At 44.0% G+C, this 23078-nt stretch overlaps 1 protein-coding gene across 1 annotated transcript; it reads right to left on the bottom strand.

Annotated features, from left to right (window-relative positions):
* Positions 1–18005: 18005 nt before the first annotated feature.
* LOC130045521 (endogenous retrovirus group K member 7 Pro protein-like) lies at positions 18006–18581 on the bottom strand. The gene has a single exon (XM_056138445.1). It carries the CDS (start codon positions 18579–18581, stop codon positions 18006–18008), a length of 576 nt encoding a protein of 191 aa, XP_055994420.1.
* Between the last annotated feature and the right edge of the window lie 4497 nt (positions 18582–23078).

Genomic DNA, 23078 nt, shown 5'->3' on the forward strand with positions numbered 1-23078 from the left:
CAGACTACATCACTCAGGCCAGATTAATCTTTCCTAACCCTAGCAGGGTCCAAATCTAGTTATTACTTTTTGGATAATGACAGCATTTGTCCATGACCAAGTTCTTAACTTATAGTTAAGCATTATGGAGCTTTGGCCAGGCCCATCTTGATGCCAGGGTAGCACATAGCTTACCACTTGCCCTGTTCCATCCGTCCCTCGTCGATACCCTGCTTTGGGGGCTGGTCGGAAGAAAGGGCAGCTGAGGCTTAGGTGAGAGAACAGATGCCCAGGAGGAAAATATCACTGAGAGTCACAATACAAAAGCATGTCTTCTTGTGTCATACAAAAAGGAGATTGCTCTGAATAGACAATGCAGAGGACTTCAGGAGAAGAGAAAAACAATATTTTCACAAAGAAGTTACAAATAAACACAGAGGAATAAGAGCACTGTGATAGGAGCAACCCAATAAACCTACACTATCTGAGGCTATGCAGGAAGGACAGACAGCGTTATCCTACAACTACTAAATTTTGAAAGGCTAGAATTTAAAAACTAATTCTAAATTCTACCTCTGTGTAATAGAAGACATGGAGAAAATACAAGGAGGCTTTCTTCACAAGTCCACAGAGAGTTTCACCTAAGAGACTTTATAATGAGAATAAACTTCTTCCTATATTACTCAATACAGTTAAAAAAATAGTAAGGTGATCACTGATGGAGAGATTGGTGCTGAATTATTTTTATAACTTTGTAAATTATGCCTCTAATAATTTTTAAATGATTAGAAACAAACAAAAAGAAATAGTATCTAAGGAACATATTGAAAATATAGCCATCATCAATTTACTTTTTTATGTATGTCAGCATAAGAAATAGCATTTTTATGATTTTTAAAGTTAGCTTAATCTATTACACATTTATAAAGCTAGGTGTATGGTCTTGATTTTTTAGATATAAAAGTAAAATATAAATGATGTCTTACAAAAGGTAAATATATCAGATTGTGATTTCCAAGTCTCATTAATTTCACATGGTTGTATATTTTCACTTCTATTAAGTAAAAACATATTTGTTACGATCAATAAGTTAGCTAAAGAAGTCATTGAAACCATATTTTTAGATTCTATAGGATGTTGATTAAATACATAGATATAAAAACTTCAAATTATTGCAATCTAGGACCTACTACCTTTGTATCTGAGTGCAGTAGCTTTTACATACAGAATATAGTAGAAGTGTCCATAAATTTCAAGGCTAAGTACAGCAGTCATGTTTCCGTTTTCTGGAACCCAGTGACAAGATTTAAACTAAATTCTCAGGGCAGCAAACCTTTTGGGAGCCCAGGTTGCCAAAAGGAAACTCAGAAGTAGAGTTCAAAATTTGTGACACTGCAGTTGTTGGGACGCGGATCATGATCTCCCCTTAATGACAAAGAGACTCCAGAGACTGCAAACAGCAAGCAAGGTTTATTGTAAGACTGGCTAGCCAGGGTCGAGCGATCAAGCAAGACCCTGAACTTCTTCAAAGGGGATCTTATATAGGCCTTCACTGGCCATTACAGAAAAGCCCACGCATTTTATAGCCAATGGATTTGTAACAACATATACTTTCTTAACCAATTCATTTAAAAGTACATCCCACTCCTTAGCCTATAGATTCAAAGATCAGCATTTACGTACATAGGCATTGTGGCTAGTGGGTATCTGGTAACTCAGACATTTGGCTATCTTCTGTGTTTACCTGGCTCCGTGATAGCGCAGTGGTAGGGCGTTTGCCTTGCACGCAGCCAACATGGCCGACCCAAGTTTGATTCCTCCGCCCCTCTAGGAGAGCCCGGCAAGCTACCGAGAGTATCTTGCCCTCACGGCAGAGCCTGGCAAGCTCCCCGTGACGTATTCGATATGCCAAACACAGTAACAACAAAGTCTCCAATGGAGACGTTACTGGGCCCACTCGAGCAAATCGATGATCAACGGGATGGCCTTTACTTTTTACTTTACTTTTGATTCTCAGCTCATGGCTCCTGCATTCAGGTGGAGGTGGATAAGGGAAAAGTTACTAACAGAGGTACAGATAAGGAAGGGCCAACAAATGGTTTCAGAATTTACATCCCAATTAGGAAGGGTCAACAAATGGAGACAGAATTTACCTCCTAATTAGGAAGAGTCAACAAATGGAGACAGAATTTACATCTCAAGGCTTTACCAGGGAGGGGGCAGGTAAGAAGAGTTAGTAATTAGCAGAATTTAGCTCTGGAATTTTTCTCAGGGTCCCTAGGGACCTTACACAGTTCAGGGGACTAAAAAAACAAGAAAAAAACCCTCCAGATAATTATGTTGTCTGGCCCTTTAAATCAGTCCCATGACTGAGTTTTCCAAACTGAAGTTCTACAGTTTGTGAAACAACCCCTGAGAAAAATGTTCAAACTCTTGACTCACAGTCTTTCTGATCAAAGTTAAGGGACTGTGTTTTCATGCTGATAAACCATGATTATCATGTAGAAATAATTGATTCCTGGAATGTTGAAGTTATTATAATTGCATGAAAAATAATGTTGCCTCTGTTACACAGAAAAGACAAAGCCTTAACAAAATGATAAAGGCTTAACTTCAAGATTTTCCAGCACATTATATAATTACAAGATATTCATAGAATCAGACTTTTTGGAATTTTTTTGTCTGATTATATGTTTTGGGGCCACATCTGGCAGTTCCCAGTGCTTACTTCTTACTAATCTCAGGGATCACTCCTGTTGAAATCTAGGGGTGCAGAAGATCAAACCTGGGTAGGCTGCATGCAAAGCAAGCACCTTGCCCTAGGTACTATTGCTCAAGCCCTTAATGCCACTTATTTTGCTTGAAAATCAATGCTAAAATTTATAAACAACCTACTTTAAATTTTTTACCAACTATAACAAAGAAAAATTCTTTTTATTCCTTTCCATTGTTTCTATCTGTTAAATATACACATCAGTGAGTTTCATGTGTGTCCAATAAAAATTGGACAGAAAAGTTTAAAACTTTTGTTAGTAGTGCTTTAATCAAGATTACTTGATAACTCTTCAAAAGCTCTGTGATGTATGCTACCCAGAAGGATAAATTAACTACTTGAGCAATTGATTTTGTGAAAGTTGCATGGTCATTTCAATAAACTTTCTATTGAATGAAAAACAGCTTATAAAACTGTTTTCAGGGTAAGATATTTGAAACCTTTCCCATTTATCTAAGAACATATCACCTTTTGCATCATCTTAAAGAGAGAGAGAGAGAGACAGAGACAGAGACAGAGACAGAGAAAGACAGAAAGACAGAGAATGTGCATGTGTGCATGGAAAAAAACAGAGAAAACAGAATGCTTAATCTTACAGATTTTCCATTTTTAGGCTTTTGCTCAGAATTAACTGTTTACTAGTTAGTAAACAAAATTCCCATAAGTACTTATCTAAGAAGAAAGATGAAATAGATTATAAAATTACATTATATGTAAAAAGTTGTTTGTAATTTGAAATATTTTCTTAAGTTTTCTGAGAGCAGTAAGTTTTTACAATCCAGAAGCAGCATTAAGTCCCCAGAATACATTCTGTTCAGGACTCAAATAGATTTTATCTTCAGTTCATAGAATGCCATGGAAAAACAGAAATATAGCTTAGGAATGGCACTTATGAACTGCATGTTAGAGGACCTGGGCTCTATCCCTAGAAATGCAAATTTTGAATAAGTAAAATGTATTAGCTACCAAAATTAAAATAATATCAAAATTTCAGTAAATTAATTTTGTAGTTATTTTTGTTCTGTTTTGGTACTATAGCCAATTATACTAAGGGTTGCTTGCAGGTTCTGTGCTCAGAGATCGCTTCAGCTAGGCTCAGGGCACCAAGTAAGTCACATACAAGTGATACAATACCCCTGTATTACTTCTCTAGACCCAGATTCTGTGTGATATAAATGGGTAGATTCATGGGTAATTGGAGCTATACTGAAATGTGGTAGTTTAATTCAAATGATCAATTCCATATCAGAACTGAATTTCTTCAATGTTACTACCTCAACTATTTTAAAAACAAAAAGTTGTTTATATTCTTTGGATAAGAATTGGTAGTTACAAGTAAATTCTTTTATTCTGTAGTACCTTGATTTACTAATACAGGGATTCTGACATATCTCAGAGAGTTAACTCAGTTCCATCAAAATGCTGATATGCAATATATCATTGTTTTCCAGAAAAACTTGTAAACGGTAGGCACAAATAAAAATTCACATCTATCCTGAAGTGTTTCATTTGATTGTGTTATCTTACAGGGATCTTCTCTCAGCATCTGGCTATTTGTATTTCTTTGTGTAGTTGACTATTTCTGGTCAAATATGACAAATATTTTCTTGTTTCAATTGTATGCTTATAGATGGACATTGACTATAAAACCAATCTTCATTAGTTCATTTTATGTCTTTTCTTAAGTCTCTAGGAAAGTATTTAAGGATAAAATTGGCATGAAAATCACAAGCAACTCTGAAAGTAAAATGTCACCTATTCTATGAAGGAGAATAAACTTAAATCTGATGAGACAGGATAGAAATATTATACATGAATCAAACATATATTCCTCTTATTAGCTATTTTTTATATTCTGGAACTAAGAACCTCATAACATTATGTTGAGCCCTTTTTTTCAGAGCAACTGAGGAGATAGCATTTTATCTTTATTAACCATAGTAGTTTGAATAGTACAGGGTGGGGAAAGAAAAATAGCTATTATATTCTAGAGCTTATCTTTAATAGAGTGAGTAAATACCTATCATAAAATGAAATAATACTAATTAATATGTGTTGGGTGGCAAGAAATTGTATTAATTTACATTGCTCTATAATGCTATTTTGTTATATTTTCTTATAAAAATGTGGTTTTAAAGAAAAACTTGTTTCTTCATTCTAATAATATTATGCATTGAAGATACTGCTGAGAAGTCAGAAACATTTGGGAAAGAAAAGTTGGATTGGTCAACTGGAAACTGGATTTTTATATTAGAATCATGCTAATACTTATATCATAGTCCAAAACTATAATCCAGAACTAAGATCTGAGTCTTTGTCTATACTGTATTCTCTCTTTGTCTTTGTTCTTTCTTCTTTTATTCTTTCTTGATCATAGCATTTTGAACAGCTTATTTGCTACTTCCTTTTAGGAGGTACGGGGACTATTTATCCTACACTCTTTTCTGAAACTGTCTTTTGTAATTATGATTCCCTTTCATTAAAACCACTTCATTTTAACCAAAGGGTTGAAAAATGTTTTGACTTGGGACTCCAATTGATAACCATATCACTGACATGCCAATATATTAAAAACTAACACCAACATATAAATAGAGAAAACCAGTGGAGCAGAAACTATGATTTTTCAAGAATAAAGTTGTGTAACTGGGATATAGGTAGACAGTAAAGCTTCAGTTAGGTGCCAAATATTATAGAGTTTTCTAAAATAAACGAGGAGTCATGACTTAAAATTGTCAGTAGGGAGAAAGGCAATCATCTATCTCTTTTCTTGACCATACGTAGCTTTAGATGCATATGCTTCCTCAGCAAGCAGTCAGATTTAGGGGTTAGGTCTGTAAATATCTGAAAAAAAAATAGAAGAAAATGAGATCATGGAGAACTATATTCTAAGATTCAGCCAACAAACTTGTAAAAACTAATATTTGGTTGCCATTGACATAGAGCAAGTTATTCAAATTCTTTGAAAATCAAAAATGAGGCAAGGCACATTTGTGGAAAGGATTACATAAACGTTGAAACAAGTGTTTTGTAGATATTAACCTTAACATCTTGGTAGATTTCTATAAATATCTTCAAGGAAGATACAAGATGAGAAGATATTTTCAGAAGTTGCATTGTTTAGGACTTTAAACAGTAGTTACTATTCATGTATATCTAAAGAAATAAAGGCCTTCAGAAATCCTAGAAGTATATAAAAAGTTTTAGAAATACTGGGAGAAATCAAGATAATTGTATGAAGGTTATACAATATTTTCTTAAAAAACATAAAAACCTTTAGCTATCCATAAAATTTATTTCATCTTGGGATACATCTCAGTGGTAGAATGCCCACCTTGTATGTGTGAGACCCAGGTTTAAATCCTAATAATGGAGGGAAAATCCATTCTGTATGTGTGAGACCCAGGTTTGAATCCTAATAATGGAGGGAAAATCCATTCCGTCTTTATTTTACACACTGAAGACCTATGTTCAAGACTGACTGGTAGTTCTACAATTTCCAATTTCAGAAATGGTTAATCATCATCATGTAACTGAGTTGTGTTATATGTTCTTATATATATATATGAAAACAAATACAAAAATTTATTATAATTGTGTATATATATTAGGGTTTTCATAGATTGCAAAGTATGTATTAATATTTTATTTTCCAAAATTTATACAAATATAATATACCATAACTCTGTAACACTCTGTCTATCTTTTGAGGGGGAGGAGCACATCCCACACTGCTGAAGGGTTACTCCTGACTCTACACTCTGGAATTACTCCTGCTGATGTTCTAGGGACCAAATAGGATACTGAGAATCAAACCTAGGTCGACTGTATGCAAGCAAGACAAACACCCAACCCACTAACTACTGCTTGTGCATATATATTTAAGGCACATCCAAATAACTCTGTAGAGTCACTGTATCACTGTCATCCCATTGATCGTTGAATTACTCAAGCGGGCACTAGTAATGTCTCTATTCCTCTCAGCCCTCAGATTTTAGCAGCCTCTTCTTACTCGTCTTTTCCCAATGATTGGAGGCTCTTTCAGAGTCAGGGGAGTAAGACCTGTTGTCGTTACTGTATTTGGCATATCAAGTACGCCACAGGGAGCTTGCCAGGCTCTGCCCGTGTGGGCAGGCTACTCTCGGTAGCTGGACAGGCTCTCCAAGAGGTATATATTTATATATTTTTCTCTATGATTTGTTGCCTACTGTCTGAAACCCATCAGATATGGTATATAATTGTGGAAAATGGGTAAGAAATGTATTATAATGTTCACAGCCACGTGGTCCAGAAAGTGGACTGGAGCATGGCAGTGGTTGGGTAGTGGAGGTCAGCTGCCGGGGTTGGGTCCCTTGGGTTGGGGAAGCTCTCACCCGCACTACAGCCTGGCACGGAGTCCAGTGGCATGGTTCTGGGAGCTTCATTTTATACTCCAGTCTGGGAGGAGCATCCTGAGTTCTGGAGGGTGGCCAAAGAGGAAATTATCTGGTGCCAGCAGGGTATGGTTTATGGGTGTGATCCCTGAGTCACCAGAGACTAGGAGAAGCAGGCAGAGTATCTCTGTTCTGGGGCCCCATTGAGTCCAGAGTCCAAGGTCACGAAGTTCCTCATTATCTGGGTTCTGTGGGACTTCATTCATGCCTGAGGCCCGACCTGAGCATCAGGAAAGTGTCCTGGAGGAGATTGGCTGCCAGGTTGGGTCCCTTGAGGTGGGGAGGGCTCTTACCCACCCCACAGTCTGGCACGGAGTCTAGTGGTAACTCTGTAGAATAATTCCTAGATTTAAAATTATGGAGAAAGAATATACAAGTTGTAAATTTGACAGATATTGCAAAAAAAATTGCTTCACAGCAGAAAGGCTGAACCATTTTATTCTTCCATCAATAATATAAGAATATTCATTTACAATTTTTGTTTTGGGACTGCACCCAGTGGTGCTCAGGGCTTAGTCCTACCTCTGAGCATAGGGGTATTTATGGCAGGCCTAGGAGACCATATGGGGTTCTTGGGATTAAATCAGTTTGGCCACCAGCAAGGAAAGGGACCTACCCTTTATATTATTTCTTTGGCCTTACATTTTTTATTTCTATTACTTTTCTAGTATGTAAGTGCATTCCATTGCACCATTATCATTTTTTAATATAAAAGAGCTTGCACTTTCTCTTTTCTATTATATATGGTTACTGATATTTGAACAACTCTGATGATAGAAATGGATTTTAAAGAAAAGAAATATTTTTTTTTTATTCTGGAAGAGCTTGACTTAGCTATTAATGTGAGAGGCTAAAGAATCAAATACCACTCAAGCACAGGAGAAAATGTAGGCTTGGCATAGGTGAAGAAACTTGTATTTGAATGAAAGAAACATGTCTGTACAAAGGCAGAGAGGATTGTTGATTTGACAGAGGCCAGAATTGAGCTTTACTCTTAGTGTGTTCTATTTTCTGATTAAAATAGAAATCTAGCTTGTCTACTGAGAATGAAAGAAACTAGTGCAAGAGAGAAACTATCTCTTATGAATGAGAAATAGAATTGCCTTGTGAAACATAATTCAATCTCGAAGTCTTTAATCTACTTTAAGTAGATTCTGCTTTAAGTAGATTCTAACAGTGAATTCACTGTTAGAACTTTGTTTAAGTAGAATATGACAGTATGATGTTAACAACTGGGTTATGTGTCTGATTTCCTTCTGTAGTCTCACGGGTCTATTTATGACAAAGAACACTGGTCATAGGATTTTCCTATGGCTGGATATCTACTTCTCAGTTAGGTTGAGAGTAATCATATCAAGAGCATATAGAAATTCTTCAGGGAGAGCTTGAAATATTGGATTATAGAATCTAAGTTAGAAAAACATAGATTGTAAAAAGTGGAGTTTATAATCCGCCTATTCCATTTAGCACACCATATCATGACATGTATCATGCTATATGCCATCATGTTACAAGCTATTTTATATTAAATGAATTTTAACTAGTGTCATGAGTGAATGGGCTGGAGCAATAGCACAGCGGGTAGGACATTCGCCTTGCATGCAGCCAACATGGCCGACCCAAGTTTGATTCCTCCGCCCCTCTCGGAGCCTGGCAAGCTACCGAGAGTTTCTTGCCTGCACAGCAAAGCCTGGCAAGCTCCCCGTGACATATTCGATATGCCAAACACAGTAACAATTGTCACAATGGAGACGTTACAGGCCCGCTCAAGCAAATGGATGAACAACGGGAGGACAGTGACAGTGACAGTCTTGAGTGAACAAAACTAATGGAATATAACTAAGAGGAATTTATGCTTACACAGACACTTTGTATTTTTTCCTTTACCAAAGGGTGAGAGCCAGCACCTCATATTGCTCAAATCTTTCAGTATAAAATATTTTAAATTATTATCATAAGTTGCAGTCTCAGCCAATAATTAACATTCAGAGCATGACAGTATTTTTTTCACTCACCATGATATGGTTTGATATGTATGAAGGGAAATTTGCTGTTTTCACATCTTACTTGTGATCTCTTGGTCTCATGAAAATTTAAATTTTACTTCCTCTCATGAGATATTTATTCATATGGTTTGAATATATAAGCACACCAATGCCACTTTTTTTTTTACGTTTCTTGAACTGGGTATGAGTAAACATAGTGAAGGATGTAATCTTTATCCTAATTTCAATGTTAGTTCAGTTATTTCCAGTCTTTGTCTGTCTGTCTCTCTCTTTCTCTCTGTCTCTCTCTCAATCTCTTTCTCTTTTCTGTTGCCTCAAGCCAATGAAAATTATCTCTTGCATTCAATCTCTTTAATATACATCTGATAGCCTATATACACAATAATATCCAAAAGGTTTATATGTATAGAAGTTAAGAAGAATGTCCTCATCATCTTTCTTCCATTGTTTCAATGTTTAATGGCAGATAATTAGATAATGCATTTCTAAGTAATCCTTTTTACAATTTATCTTTTATCTTAAGTTTCTATTTAATTGAGAGGAGGGCCATCCCTAGGTTATGTGAATCCTTTCATTTAGCATTTTGTCTGTGTGTTGTATAATAATTCACTGATGATTTAGAATAGTAATCACTTAATCACTTAACTTCCCGTTAGTCGTCGATTTGCTCGAGCGGGCGCCAGTAACGTCTCCATTTGTCCCTGTCGTGTGCTAGTGTAGCCCAATGGCATCTCTTCGCTCCGGGAACATGGAGGGCCTCAAACCGATCGTTCATGATCTTGACAAAGAAGTCTGACCATCTGGTAGGTGGGCGGCCACGCGGTCTCTTGACATCCCGTGGAATCCAATCAGTAACAGCTCTAGTCCAACGGTCGTCTTTAAATCTCATTACGTGACCAGCCCATCTGATTTTCGACACCTTGGCATATGAGACAGCGTCCCTGATCCTTGATCGTCGACGGATGTCAGAACTCCGGATTCGTTCTCTCATTTGAGTGAAACGGGATATTCCAAGTATAGTTCTTTCTATTCTTCTTTGGGAGACCTGAATGGCATTCTCATCTTGTTTGTGTAGGGCCCAGGTCTCTGAGGCATATGTTAATGCAGGAAGAACAGTGGAATCAAAGAGATGTGCCCGGAGCCGGAGGTTCTTCGTCCTCTTAGCTATTTCTTCGACGTTCTTGAAGGCGTTCCAAGCCGCTCTCTTCCTCCTGCGCAGCTCGGGTGCCAGGTCATTTCTCATGTTGACCTCTCGACCTAGGTACACATAGCTGTTGCATTCGGAGATGGTCGTTCCATTGAGAGCGAATGGGGCGTCAGGAACAAGGCTGTTTCTCATAAACATTGTCTTCGTAAGATTCAGCTGTAGTCCTACCTTTCCACACTCACGGTCAAAGTCGGCCAGCATTTGTGCCGCTTGGCTGATGTTTGGTGTTATTAAAACAATGTCATCAGCAAAGCAGAGGTGGTGTAGTTGCCGACCATCTATCTTCACTCCCATTCCTTCCCATTCCAGTCGTCGCATGATGTTCTCGAGGGTGGCACTGAAGAGTTTCGGTGAAATGGTATCACCCTGCCGCACCCCTCTCTTGACATCAACGATCACTTCTTTGTAGAATGGTGAGATCCTGGTAGTGAATCCGCAATAGAGCTCACGTAGGATCCTGATGTATTGGGCTTGAATGCCCTGATTGGCTAGGGCTTCAATGACCGCTTCCGTCTCAACAGAATCAAAGGCCTTCTTTAAATCAAAGAACGTTAAGCAGAGCGGCATCTTGAACTCCCGAGAAACCTCAATGAGCTTGGTTACCGTGTGGATATGGTCGATGGTGCTGAATCCTTTGCGGAACCCTGCTTGCTCGCATGGTTGTCCTTCATCTAGTGTTCTGCCAATCCTATTCAGGATGACTCGAGTGAACAGCTTGTAGATGACAGACAATAGGCAGATCGGGCGATAGTTGCCAATGTCATGGATGTCTCCCTTCTTGAACAGTAGTACGGTCCTGCTAGTTTTCCATTGGGACGGAACCTTGCATTCAGACAGGTAGCGAGTGAAGAGCCGAGCCAGTGTATTGATGAGTACTGACGGCAGGTTCTTCAGGTGTTCAGGTCTGAGACTACTTCCACTACCCAGCCGTCGCCACACTCCAGGATGCTTTCCGGACCCGCGCGGCCGCAAGCGGCCGCGCGACACATCATAAGACACTAAATACCCATCTTCTGGAATTGTCGTACCATATTTGATAGGGTTCAAATATGGTAACACCTACAAGGGTGATTAGAGGTCATCCCAAAAGCCTCTATACCTCTCGGAAAGACTGGCAAGCTACCGAGAGTATTTTGCCTGCACGGAAGAGCCTGGCAAGCTATCCGCTGTGTATTCGATATGCCAAAACCAGTAACTACAACTGGTCTCATTCACCTGACCCTGAAGGCTTCACCGACATGGCAGCACTGAGAAGGATGAGAAAGGAGAGGCCGACAAAATCTCAAGGCCGACCTAGGCTGCCTCAACGAAGGAAGACAAAAATGATCGTCTGTACGTATGTTCAGACGATCTGTACGTCTGTACGTTCAATGCACGTACGCTAGCATCAGATGCATCCATCGAGGACCTGATGTACAAGCGCGAATGATCAAGTACGACATCATTGGTCTGACTGAGACAAGAAGGCACGAATCTCACCATGCCGTTTTCGACACTGGAGAATAATTGTTCCTCGGAACATGCGATAAAAGAGGTGTGGGAGGCATTGGTGTCCTTGTCAACACAAACTTGGCCAAGAGCATTGATTCATTCGAATGCCTAACAACCCGAATCGGACGTTTACATTTGAATAGATGTGGCTCACTGCCTGCAGTTTCTATCTTCGTTGTCTACGCACCAACATCTCATTATGATGAAAGAGAAATCGAGAAGTTCTACATGGAGCTAGAGAAGTTCTATAAAGAAGACCACACCTTCTACAAGATCATTGTGGGTGATTTTAATGCCAAGATAGGACCGAGAAGATCAGCTGAAGAACTTCACATCGGGACCCATGGCCTAGAATGGAACGAACAGGGTGAGAGACTGTCTGAGTTCATCATGTCGACCAAGACCATTCATGGTAACTCACAGTTCCAGAAGGCAGAATCTAAACGATGGACATGGGAGTCTCCCGGTGGACGATTCCACAACGAAATAGACCACATCATATTCAATCGACGGTTTTGCCTGACTGATGTCGCTGTTGTCCCAAAATTTCGAACAGGATCGGACCACCGTCTCCTTCGTGCAAAATTCTACTTCACAGAGCGGGGAGAAAGGGCTGCAAAGTTCAAAAAGAGAACTCCCAGAACGACCACCAACTGGGAACTCTTTGGTACTATTGCGGCATCATGGGAAGATGCCATTGTTGACAACATTGACGAGGAATACGATCGACTGGTTCAGCACCTCCATGAATGTGCGAGGAACGCCAAGAGAGAGATAGCCACAAAAAGTCGCCTATCTTCGAAAACTCTTGAGCTAATTCGCCAGCGTGGTTTGGCGCATGCCTCAGGCAACCGCAAGCTAACGTCCGAGCTTGCAAAGCAGTGCAGAGATGCGATCAAGGAAGACCTCAAAGAGAGAAGAGCAGAAGTACTGGTAGATGCGGCAGAAGCCGGGAAAAGTATTCGTAAGGCCCGCCTGTCCTTCGCCAACTATAAGACCAAGATGACTGCCCTCCGACGTCCTGATGGATCCATCACATCCTCCAGAACGGCAATGGAGAAGATTATCCATGACTTCTACTCAAATCTCTTCGATAGCCATGTCCACTTGCCGACATACCAAATTCCACAGGATGGGTATGTCGTTCCTAACGTTCTCCCTTCCGAAATCCGACACGCCATTTCGTTGGTAAAGAAGCAAACAGCACCCGGCCCAGACAAGGTTAGAATAGTAAATTAATACAAAATAATTTATATATTTTTTAATTATCCAAAGCCAAAATATCATTGACTAGATAATGCAGGTAGCTGTTTTCCTCTTCAAGTCCTCAGTTCTAAGCATAATCTTTTCAAGTTGCTTATTGTAAACAAAATACATTACTTGGTTAATTTAATAATTTTTATAAAAAGGAAAATAAGGAAAATAAGGAATCTTTCCCAAAATACTATGACATTTTCTGAAATAAGAGTCTTAGTAAAATTGTATATAACTCTTATTCCCTTTAAAGTTTCTTGATTCAATGTATTCAATAATGTTTATATATAATATCCAAAGGTAGTATCTAATAATAATTATATAAAATGTTGCTATTGTGATTTGTTGATTGCGGGGGGCCCCGCCAGACCACTCTCCGGCCTGCGGAGGTGGCCCTAGGATCCGTAGATGCTGGGAAGGACCGACCGAATGAACACGAGACACAAGAGACAGAATGCAGCTCAGAAACAGAGAGAAAAAGGGACAGGACTTTATTGGGGGCAATCAGGGTATATATCCATTAGTGAGGCAGCTACACAAAAGGTCGTGCCCATATATGGTTAGGAAGGTTTGTTTTCACCTATCATGCATTACAAGGTTTATGTGTATCTGGTACCAGACACGAGGTGATTACACAAAGGCCATGTCCATATGATTTACCAGACATGAGGTAGATACACAAAGAGCCATGTCCATATGATTTATAAAATTTACATGCATCACGTACCAGACACGAGATAGTTACTTCTTGTTATTACTGACAGCCATGACAGATGTTCTCTCAGGATAACCATACATCAAGATAACCATACATAACACTGGTTTTGCCTGTTGCAGGGTCACGTAGGTCAAGATGACCATACATAGCACAGGCTGTGCCTGCCGTGGGGTCGTAGGTCAGGATGACCATACAGGCACTTAGGCCTTGGTCAGTTAAAGGGCCAGCTTCCCACATCTCCCCCTTCCTTTATTATAAAAGACGCCAGCTAGGGGGAGCATTGACTGGGTCCCTCCAAAATATCCAGAATACCTCTGTTTTGCGGAGGGGAGGAGAGTGGAAAAAGCCCGTTTTCCCCTGATCACCCTACTCGTGGAGGGGAACCGCGGAAAAGGGCCAGTGCTGGGCAGAGGAAACCTCCATGCAGGCCCAGTGTACTCCACAGGGAGTCGGAAGCAGCCATGAGGCCTCCCTTGCAGTGCTTTGCCAGACACCTAGCAGCTGAAAAAAATGGAATAGGGTAAAGTCCGACTCTTTCATACCCAGAGTGTCAGATCAGAGAGGGGCGGGGGAGCTGGCCAAGAACAACTCAAGGATGGGTCCAATCAACTACGACCCGCGAGCTATCCTCTGCAGCAGCAGATTTTGCGGCCGCACAGTCCAGGGAAGCATCTTCCATTGCCAGGCGGTGGTAATGTACTTGTATGGGGTTGGCAGATAGAGAAGCTATCTGTTGTCTAACAAAAGCGGTAATTCGATTAAAAATGCAGGGGCCCACAGTAGCAATCAATAAAAGGGCAGTCAGGGGACCCAAGAGTGGCAACAAGTAAGGAAGTAGAGTGTGCAGGGCCCACCCAGAGCTAGAAGACTCACGTTCCCGACGTCTCCGCTCTAAACCTTCCCTTAATTCACGCATGGAGTTTTTAATCACTCCACTGTGGTTAACATAAAAGCAACACTCTTCCCCCAGGGCAGCACACAATCCCCCCTCTTTCATAAAAAGCAAGTCCAGTCCTCTGCGGTTTTGAAGAGCAACTTCCGAAAGAGATGTCAGAGAATCCTCGAGGTGAGAGATGGATTGTTCAAGGCGCTCTAAATCGGCATCCACGGCAGCGCGAAGTGTAGCTAGACCGGAGTGCTGAGATGCCAGGGCGGCGATGCCTGTGCCGGCGCCGGTGGTCTCGCAGCCCCAACGCTTGCAGAAAAAATCAGTGGCATCTCCACATCCTGAGACCCTCTTATGTCCCGGGCAGGCGTAGTTCTCTGTTTCCCACTTAGCCCGGCAGGAGGGACGCCATGACATGGGAATGAGCGAGCAGAAGTCCACCTCTAAGTCAGGAAACCAGGAGAGGGTTTGTAAGGCGCACTGAGAAAGAACACTCCGGTCTCCATCTGCTTCCCGTGCGAAGACTTGCCAGCAGATAGGAATTGCCCGGTGGGGTTCAGCAGGCAGAGCGTAGGGCTTATGAAGGTTCCATGAGGTCAGCAGAGTCAGGGTCAGAGGCAAGAGGATGTTCCCTGGGGCTGACATCTGAAAGAGAGGGAGAATGTTTCTCAGGGTCTTTAGGATCCCTGGAAGGAATTATAAGATCCGTTTGCCGGAGCAGCCTCTCTGGGAGCCAATGTGCAGCCCCCTCGCGAGTGTCATAGACACAGGCGTGTCCCCTGCCCCAGATCAGGACTGGGTCCGGGCCATGCCACTGAGCCGTGAGTGGATCCTTCCATTTAGCCATAGCATAGGAGTTTTTCGAATTAAAATGCCAGAAACGATCTGCAGCGCTACAGCCATCCTTGTCCAGACTTAGGAAGTTGAGCACAAACTGTACATGGGACAGCAGCGTCTTAGGAGAGCTGGAGGCAACATATAGGTCTCTTTCCTTTATCAATTTGGAGATATACATTTTAAGAGTAGAGTGGGCTCTTTCCACAATGCCCTGGCCTTGCGGGTTGTAGGGAATTCCAGTGGTATGCTGAATTTGGAGCTTCTTACAAAAGTCCTGGAACCTCTTCCCTGTATAACCCGGGCCATTGTCTGTCTTGATGCACTGCGGCTTCCCCAGGACAGATAGGCAGTAAAGGACGTGATTGATAACATTCTTAGAGGCCTCACCTGTCTGAGCAGATGCACATATATACCCGCTAAAGGTATCTATCACCACATGGACATATCTAAACCGTCCAAAAGAAGAGACATGAGTAACATCCATTTGCCAGAGTGCATTAGGAACCAACCCCCTGGGATTAACTCCCAGGTGTGGTGTAGGTAGAAAGGTTACACAAGACTGGTACTGTTTTACGATTTGTCGGGCCTGCTCTCGAGAGATTTTAAACATCATTCTTAAAGTATTAGCATTAAGGTGATGAAGTGCATGAGCCTTAGTGGCCTCTGATACGGGGTCTGGACTGGCAATAGAGGCTGCAATCAGCCGAGTAGCCTGATCAGCCCTGTCGTTGCCTTCAGATAGTGGGCCGGGGAGCCCGGAATGGGCTCTCAGATGGCCTATAAAAAAGGGGAGCCGGCGGGAGCGGATGCACTGTTGGATCTGTAAGAACAAACTGGTCGCCTGAGAGGATTCCTTAATATAGCTGATAGTTTCAAGGAGCGGGACAGAAAAGGCTACATAGGCACTATCTGTGTATAGATTAAAGGCTGTCTGGGGGAAGTCTTGAAAAACTTTACAAACGGCCGACAGCTCCACCAATTGGGCAGATGTATAGTCCGTGCGAGAGGAGACAATGTTCTCTTGGTGCACGTACTCTGCCATCCCACTAGAAGATCCGTCAGTGAAGATAGTGGGAGCCCCGGGGATGGGGTTATTGCTAGTGACAGTGGGGAAGATCCATCTGTGGATCTTGCAGAATTGAATCAGTCTGTCTGGAGGGTAATGATTATCTATGAGTCCCTGGAAGGAGACACAGGCTATGGGCCAGTCATCGGAATTCTGGAGTAGCCAGTTTACCTGGTCCCGGTCGTAGGGCTGAATGATGGTGGTCGGCTCCAAGCCGAAGTATTTTCTGCAATATTCCCTCCCTAGTCTAATCAATGAGGAAACAAGGAAGTAATAGGAAGTGAGGACTCGTTTGGGAGTTGAGGGTAGAGACAACCAGGAGATGGGATGGGTCTGCCAAACAAGACCTGTGGGAGAGTGTGGGGTCGCAAAGATGATCAGAGAAAAGGGGAGCTCATAGTCCATGGTAACAATGAACTGTTCATCAATGGCACGCTCTACGAGGGCAAGGGCACGTTGGGCGTCATCCGTGAGTGTACGGGGGGAACTAGGATCCGGGTCACCCCGAAGAGTGTCAAATAGGGGCTTGAGATCATCCTGTGTCAGTTTAAGGCAGGGTCGGAGCCAGTTAATATTGCCTAGCAACTGCTGAAAGTCGTTCAAAGTTCTCAATTTGGAAGTCATGAGCTGAGCCTTTTGAACTCTGACCCTGGACTGGTCGATCTGAAAGCCTAGGAAGGAGAAGGGGTCACTCATCTGAATCTTATCTTGAGCTATGGAAAACCCCGCATGGGTCAGGGTGTCAATCATAAGTCCGCAGCAATGCATAACTTCATCTGAGTGCGGGCCTGCAAGCAGGATATCGTCCATATAATGGATGATGTAAAGATCCGGCCATTGTTCCCTGACGGGGGCCAGAACACTCGCAACGAACTTCTGACACAAGGTGGGGCTGTTGGCCATTCCCTGAGGCAGCACCTTCCATTGAAAGCGCTTCATCGGACCTCTGAAATTTGTAACCGGAACACTGAAGGCAAATCGAGGGCGATCAGCAGGGTGGAGGGGGATTGAGAAAAAACAGTCCTTTAGGTCAATTACGATTTTGTGCCATAGGGCGGAAATGGCTACGGGGGATGGCAAGCCAGGCTGTAATGCTCCAAAGACCACCATGGTCTTGTTTACTGCCCTTAGATCCTGGAGCAGACGCCACTTCCCCGATTTCTTCTTGATCACAAAAATGGGCGTATTCCAGGGGGAATTGGTTGGTTCTATGTGTCCAGCAGCGAGCTGCTCCTGCACTAGCACCTCTGCTGCGGCCAGTTTTTCTGAGGACAGGGGCCATTGATCTACCCACACAGGGTCATCTGATCGCCAGATAATCTTATCAGCGTGGGGTACAGGCAAGTCAACAGCCATTATGGTAAATTTCCCAGTCCTAGTCGTCCCACAGAGGGGGAGGGCATCACGGGTTCAGTGAGGCCCTGGGAGTGCCTTCCCAGACCCTGGCCAGGAAGATAGCCCTGCTGAAGTAAGAGATCCAGGCCTTTGGTATCTACTAGGATCAGATCCATTTGGGACAGGACGTCCCTTCCCCACAGATTAACAGGCAGGTCGGGAAGGACATAGGGGCGGACGTGGCCTTCCTTTCCTTCGAGGGTCCGCCACTTGAGCTCAGCAGAGCTCAACATCGGGTTTTTTGAATGGCCAATCCCCTGCAGGTGTGTTAAAGAGGGGGAGATTGGCCATTCTGGCGGCCAGTCCCTGGTAGTAATGATAGTAGTATCAGCTCCAGTATCTATAAGGCCAGTGAAAGATCTGCCTAAGATGGTGAGGGTCAGGAGTGGCTTACACTCCTGTATAACCTGAGCCCAGAACACCCCCTGTGGCGGGGGGCCGGTGGCGCCAGGGGCAGCGCTGGGTGGGATAAGGAGCAATTCAGCAATGCGGGCACCCAGATCTATACTCAGGAATGAGGACGTAGTCACGGCCATAACGCTAAGCTGGCCAGTGAGAGTATCATCTATAGTGCCAGGGAGGACCTGGAATCCCTCCAATATAAGATTCCCCCTCCCGATAATGAGGCCAACCATTCCAGCAGGCAGGGGCCCCTGGAAATTGACTGGGATGGGCTGAGGTCCCTGTGCCTGGGTTAGGATTGTGGGAGAGGTGGTACGGAGGTCCAATTTGGAGCTGCCTGGGATGGCGTGCAGGAGGGAATCGAAACCTGAGGCGGAACAATGGCTGGAGGCGGGAGGGATTGAGGAGGAAGGAAGGGGAGTGCCCCAGCTGCCTGCTGCATTACGGGGCCCTGGGGCCGGCCCCACGACAAGTTTCCCGAGCGAGAGACAACTTCAACCCGGCACTCTGATGCCCAGTGGTACCCGTTCTTACACTTGGGGCATAATTTCTGGGGTACACGCGCCCTCCTCCGCTCTGGGCAGTGGCGCCAGAGATGACCAGGCTTGTTACAGCCAAAGCAGACTCTAGGGTTGGCTGGAGCGGTCATGGGAGTATTGGTCAAACTTTTAAAGGCCGCCCCAATAGCCAGTCCCATTCTTTGAGAGACCGGGTCTACATCGGCGCACAGGCGGAGGTAGTCAGAGAGGGTCTTGCCCCGTTTGTGAGGACTGAGGACGCCCTGGCAGACAGAATTAGCATTTTCATAGGCTAGGTGGCGAATAAAGTTGTTATCAGTGTCGCCTCCCCCCAGGAGACGCTCAGCAGCCTCCACCAGGCGGCCAACAAAGTCATTATAGGGCTCATTAGGGCCCTGGTGGACTTTGGCAAGAGAGGTGACAACGGAACTCTTTGATGGGAGTCCCTTCCAAGCCTTTAAGGCTGCTGCCTGAATCTGCGTGAGAAGGCCGGGGGGGAAACTGAGCCTGAACCTCATTAGAGGAAAAGGGAGCGTTACCCAGGAATTTGCTCAGTACCCAGGAGGAGGAGGAGGACCCTCCCGCAGCAAGATTCCGCTGGGCCATATCCTGACAACGATCATGATAGTCTGCCTTCCAGAGCAGATAATCTCCGCGGCTTAAAACGGCCCGGGTCAGGGAAAACCAATCGTTAGGGGTGAGCCAGATCTCACTAAGGGATTCTAAGAGGCTCAGAGTAAAGGGAGCGGTTGGGCCACAGGAGGTAACAGCATCCTTAATGTCTTTAATATCACTAAATTTCAGTCTTTCATAGCGCTGTCGCCCATGGGCTTCCGCGTGGGCCTCCCCTGGCTCGAGATCCCTCGCATCCCTACCCCGATTAGGAGCCTCCTCGATGCCCTCGCGGTCTTCTGGGGAGTCTGCCTCTTGGGCTGCTCCCTCCCTCTCCTCCCCTGAAGGGGCTTGAGGTGAGAGGCCTCTACCAGACCTGAGAGCAGGAAAGATCTGAGGGGCCTGCGGGGGAGCTTTAAGCAGCTGGCTCTGTGAATCGGGCGGGGCATTTGGGGATAGATCAAGTTGCCTGATTTGCCCCAGGAGGTCCAGGAATTCCTTCTTTTGTTGCAAAAAGGAGCGAAGCACTTGCGCTTCTTGCGCCAAGCGCCAAGCGGTGGGTAGCAAGACGAAAGTCGGAACCCACAAAGGACGGTGAAAGATAATTGCTCGCCCCGAGATAGACCTCCGGATTGTACGGAGGGGGGCGGAGAGGGGAGGCAAGGGGGACCTTTGGGGGCCTCTCCGCTGTACGAGAGCGTGTGGCTGCATCCGTGAGGTCAGCAACGTTCTCCGGGGGAAGGGCATCAGAGTCCAAGGAACGCAGAGGGGAGTGCTTGGGGAGGGGATCCCTGATGGCTGGATATAAGCGTGGCATTAAACACTCAGAGGAGTCGGACTGGGATTTTGCAAGAGGTTTCTCGGGTGGCTCCCTGATGACTGGATATAAGCGTGGCTCCAAACACTCAGAGGGGTCAGGCTGAGAGCCTGCGGGAGATTTCTCGGGTGGCTCCTCAGGGGGCATAGGGATGGATATGGAGGGACGGGGGATCTACGAGGTTCCTCTGATTCTGCGAGGGGGGTGGGGGAAACAGAAGGCGGGCGAGAAGGCATGCGGGAGTGAGGGTTAGAAGGGCGATAATCTTTAAGAAAGGTCTCAGAGTCTTGGACTACCTGGTGGGCGTCTGACTGAACATGTCGGACGCGAAGGACCTCATTAATGAGATTCCAATAAGAGAAAGTCTGAACGGGGATTTTCTCGGGACCAGACGTCCTGTAATAGTCTTTAAGACAGTCTCCTACACGGCCCCAACGTTTCTCATCGATGGTGCCCCCTTGAGGGAACCAGGGACAGATCTCCTCGATAAGAAGAAAGAAATCTATGAGATCCTTTTTCTTGACCCGGATACCCCTGTGCTTAAGGGAGGTCTTTAAGCCACGAATAAACAATTCCTTCTTGCTTAAACTCTGACCCATTTTCAGAGGTCAGGAAAAACAGCGTTCAAAAATACAGATACACGCAAATATGCAGATCACGAAAAAGAAAATGAAAATTATAGGAAGGAGAGAGGGAGTAAGACAGACAAAAGGAACAGAAGGCAGACAGGACATGAAGAGAGACGAGACAGGAGATGGGTCACTGGAAGGCTGTTCCCTGCGTGAATACCTGGGAGAAACAGACACAAGACACGGGGGAGGCCCAACAAAGGGGCCCACTCAGGTGCTTGCCTGGCCAATGGGAAACTTAGCCGTAGTGGATCAGCCAAAGGTGACTTGCGGCCGACGTCTAAGTCAGCACCACCATAGACCATATGTTTCCCGTGGAACCGCAGGCAGCCCAACCGGATTCCGTAGCCTTTTCGGGGACCTTAAGGGTGCCCAGCCGTGGAACCACAGACTCGAATCAGAAGCGAGGACGCCTCTGACCGCTCATTCACTCACACACACATTCCACAAAGGACACGACAAAGGGGCGCAGGGGGGCCTTATCCAACCCAGTGACCGTCTCATATACCTCATATGAGACTGAACACTCAGTTCTACCCTTATACCACCCTGTCAACCTCTATAACGAGGCAGGGGCTAATACCCACTCGACCTCGAACGAGATGGGTATTTTTGATTAGGCACGCACTTACCTTTCCGTGCATCCCGGTGGCCACCGTTTTCTGAAGGGGAGTTCGGAGGTCGTCTCCCAGACACCGCCCCGCTTGGGCGCCAGTTGCGGGGGGCCCCGCCAGACCACTCTCCGGCCTGCGGAGGTGGCCCTAGGATCCGTAGATGCTGGGAAGGACCGACCGAATGAACACGAGACACAAGAGACAGAATGCAGCTCAGAAACAGAGAGAAAAAGGGACAGGACTTTATTGGGGGCAATCAGGGTATATATCCATTAGTGAGGCAGCTACACAAAAGGTCGTGCCCATATATGGTTAGGAAGGTTTGTTTTCACCTATCATGCATTACAAGGTTTATGTGTATCTGGTACCAGACACGAGGTGATTACACAAAGGCCATGTCCATATGATTTACCAGACATGAGGTAGATACACAAAGAGCCATGTCCATATGATTTATAAAATTTACATGCATCACGTACCAGACACGAGATAGTTACTTCTTGTTATTACTGACAGCCATGACAGATGTTCTCTCAGGATAACCATACATCAAGATAACCATACATAGCACTGGTTTTGCCTGTTGCAGGGTCACGTAGGTCAAGATGACCATACATAGCACAGGCTGTGCCTGCCGTGGGGTCGTAGGTCAGGATGACCATACAGGCACTTAGGCCTTGGTCAGTTAAAGGGCCAGCTTCCCACAGTTGATCACAAATGCAAGTATTACCGGAGTAAATTCTGAATAAATATTTTTCACTCATCTGTTATGTATTTCATAGCCACTGCATTCCTAGTTGTTATCTTTGAATGTTGAGAGCACCCCTGAGTTCAGAATCACAAAATAATAGGCTTAGCCAGGAACCCAGGATCAGACCAAAAGAGTTGAGCCACAATACTGTTCCACCTTTATCCAGAACAACTTAAACTGTTACTAAATCAGTTGGTAATATAATTATAAGGGCTGTAGAAGATTATCTTAAAGGTTTCACAATAATATATTTAGTCACTGACTAACTGCCTACGAAACTAAGCTTCTGGCAAGAATGGGACAAGGGTGTTTCATAGATGCTTGCTTGCTTATTTCTTTTCTTTGTTCCTTTCCCTTTCTTTCTTTCTTTCTTTCTTCCTTCCTTCTTTCCTTCCTTCTTTCTTTTTTTCTTTTTTTAATGTAGGAGTACTGCTATTTTTCAGCCATTAAGCTGATTGAATTAGGCATGAACTCCACTTTACTTTATTTTGCTTTTTTTTTTAATTGAATAACCATGAGGTACAGTCATAAAGCTTTAATGTTCAAGATACAGGAGCACAATAATTGACCACCCATTTCTCCACCAGTGCACACTTTCCACCACCAGTGTCCCAGTGTATCTCCATCTCCCTATCTCAGTCCTCACCCTGCCTGCATGGCAGGCAATTTCCCCAATACTCTTTCTCTACT

This window comes from Sorex fumeus, unplaced genomic scaffold (assembly GCF_029834395.1).
Source record: "Sorex fumeus unplaced genomic scaffold, SorFum_2.1 ptg000128l, whole genome shotgun sequence".
NCBI classification, from domain to species: domain Eukaryota; kingdom Metazoa; phylum Chordata; class Mammalia; order Eulipotyphla; family Soricidae; genus Sorex; species Sorex fumeus.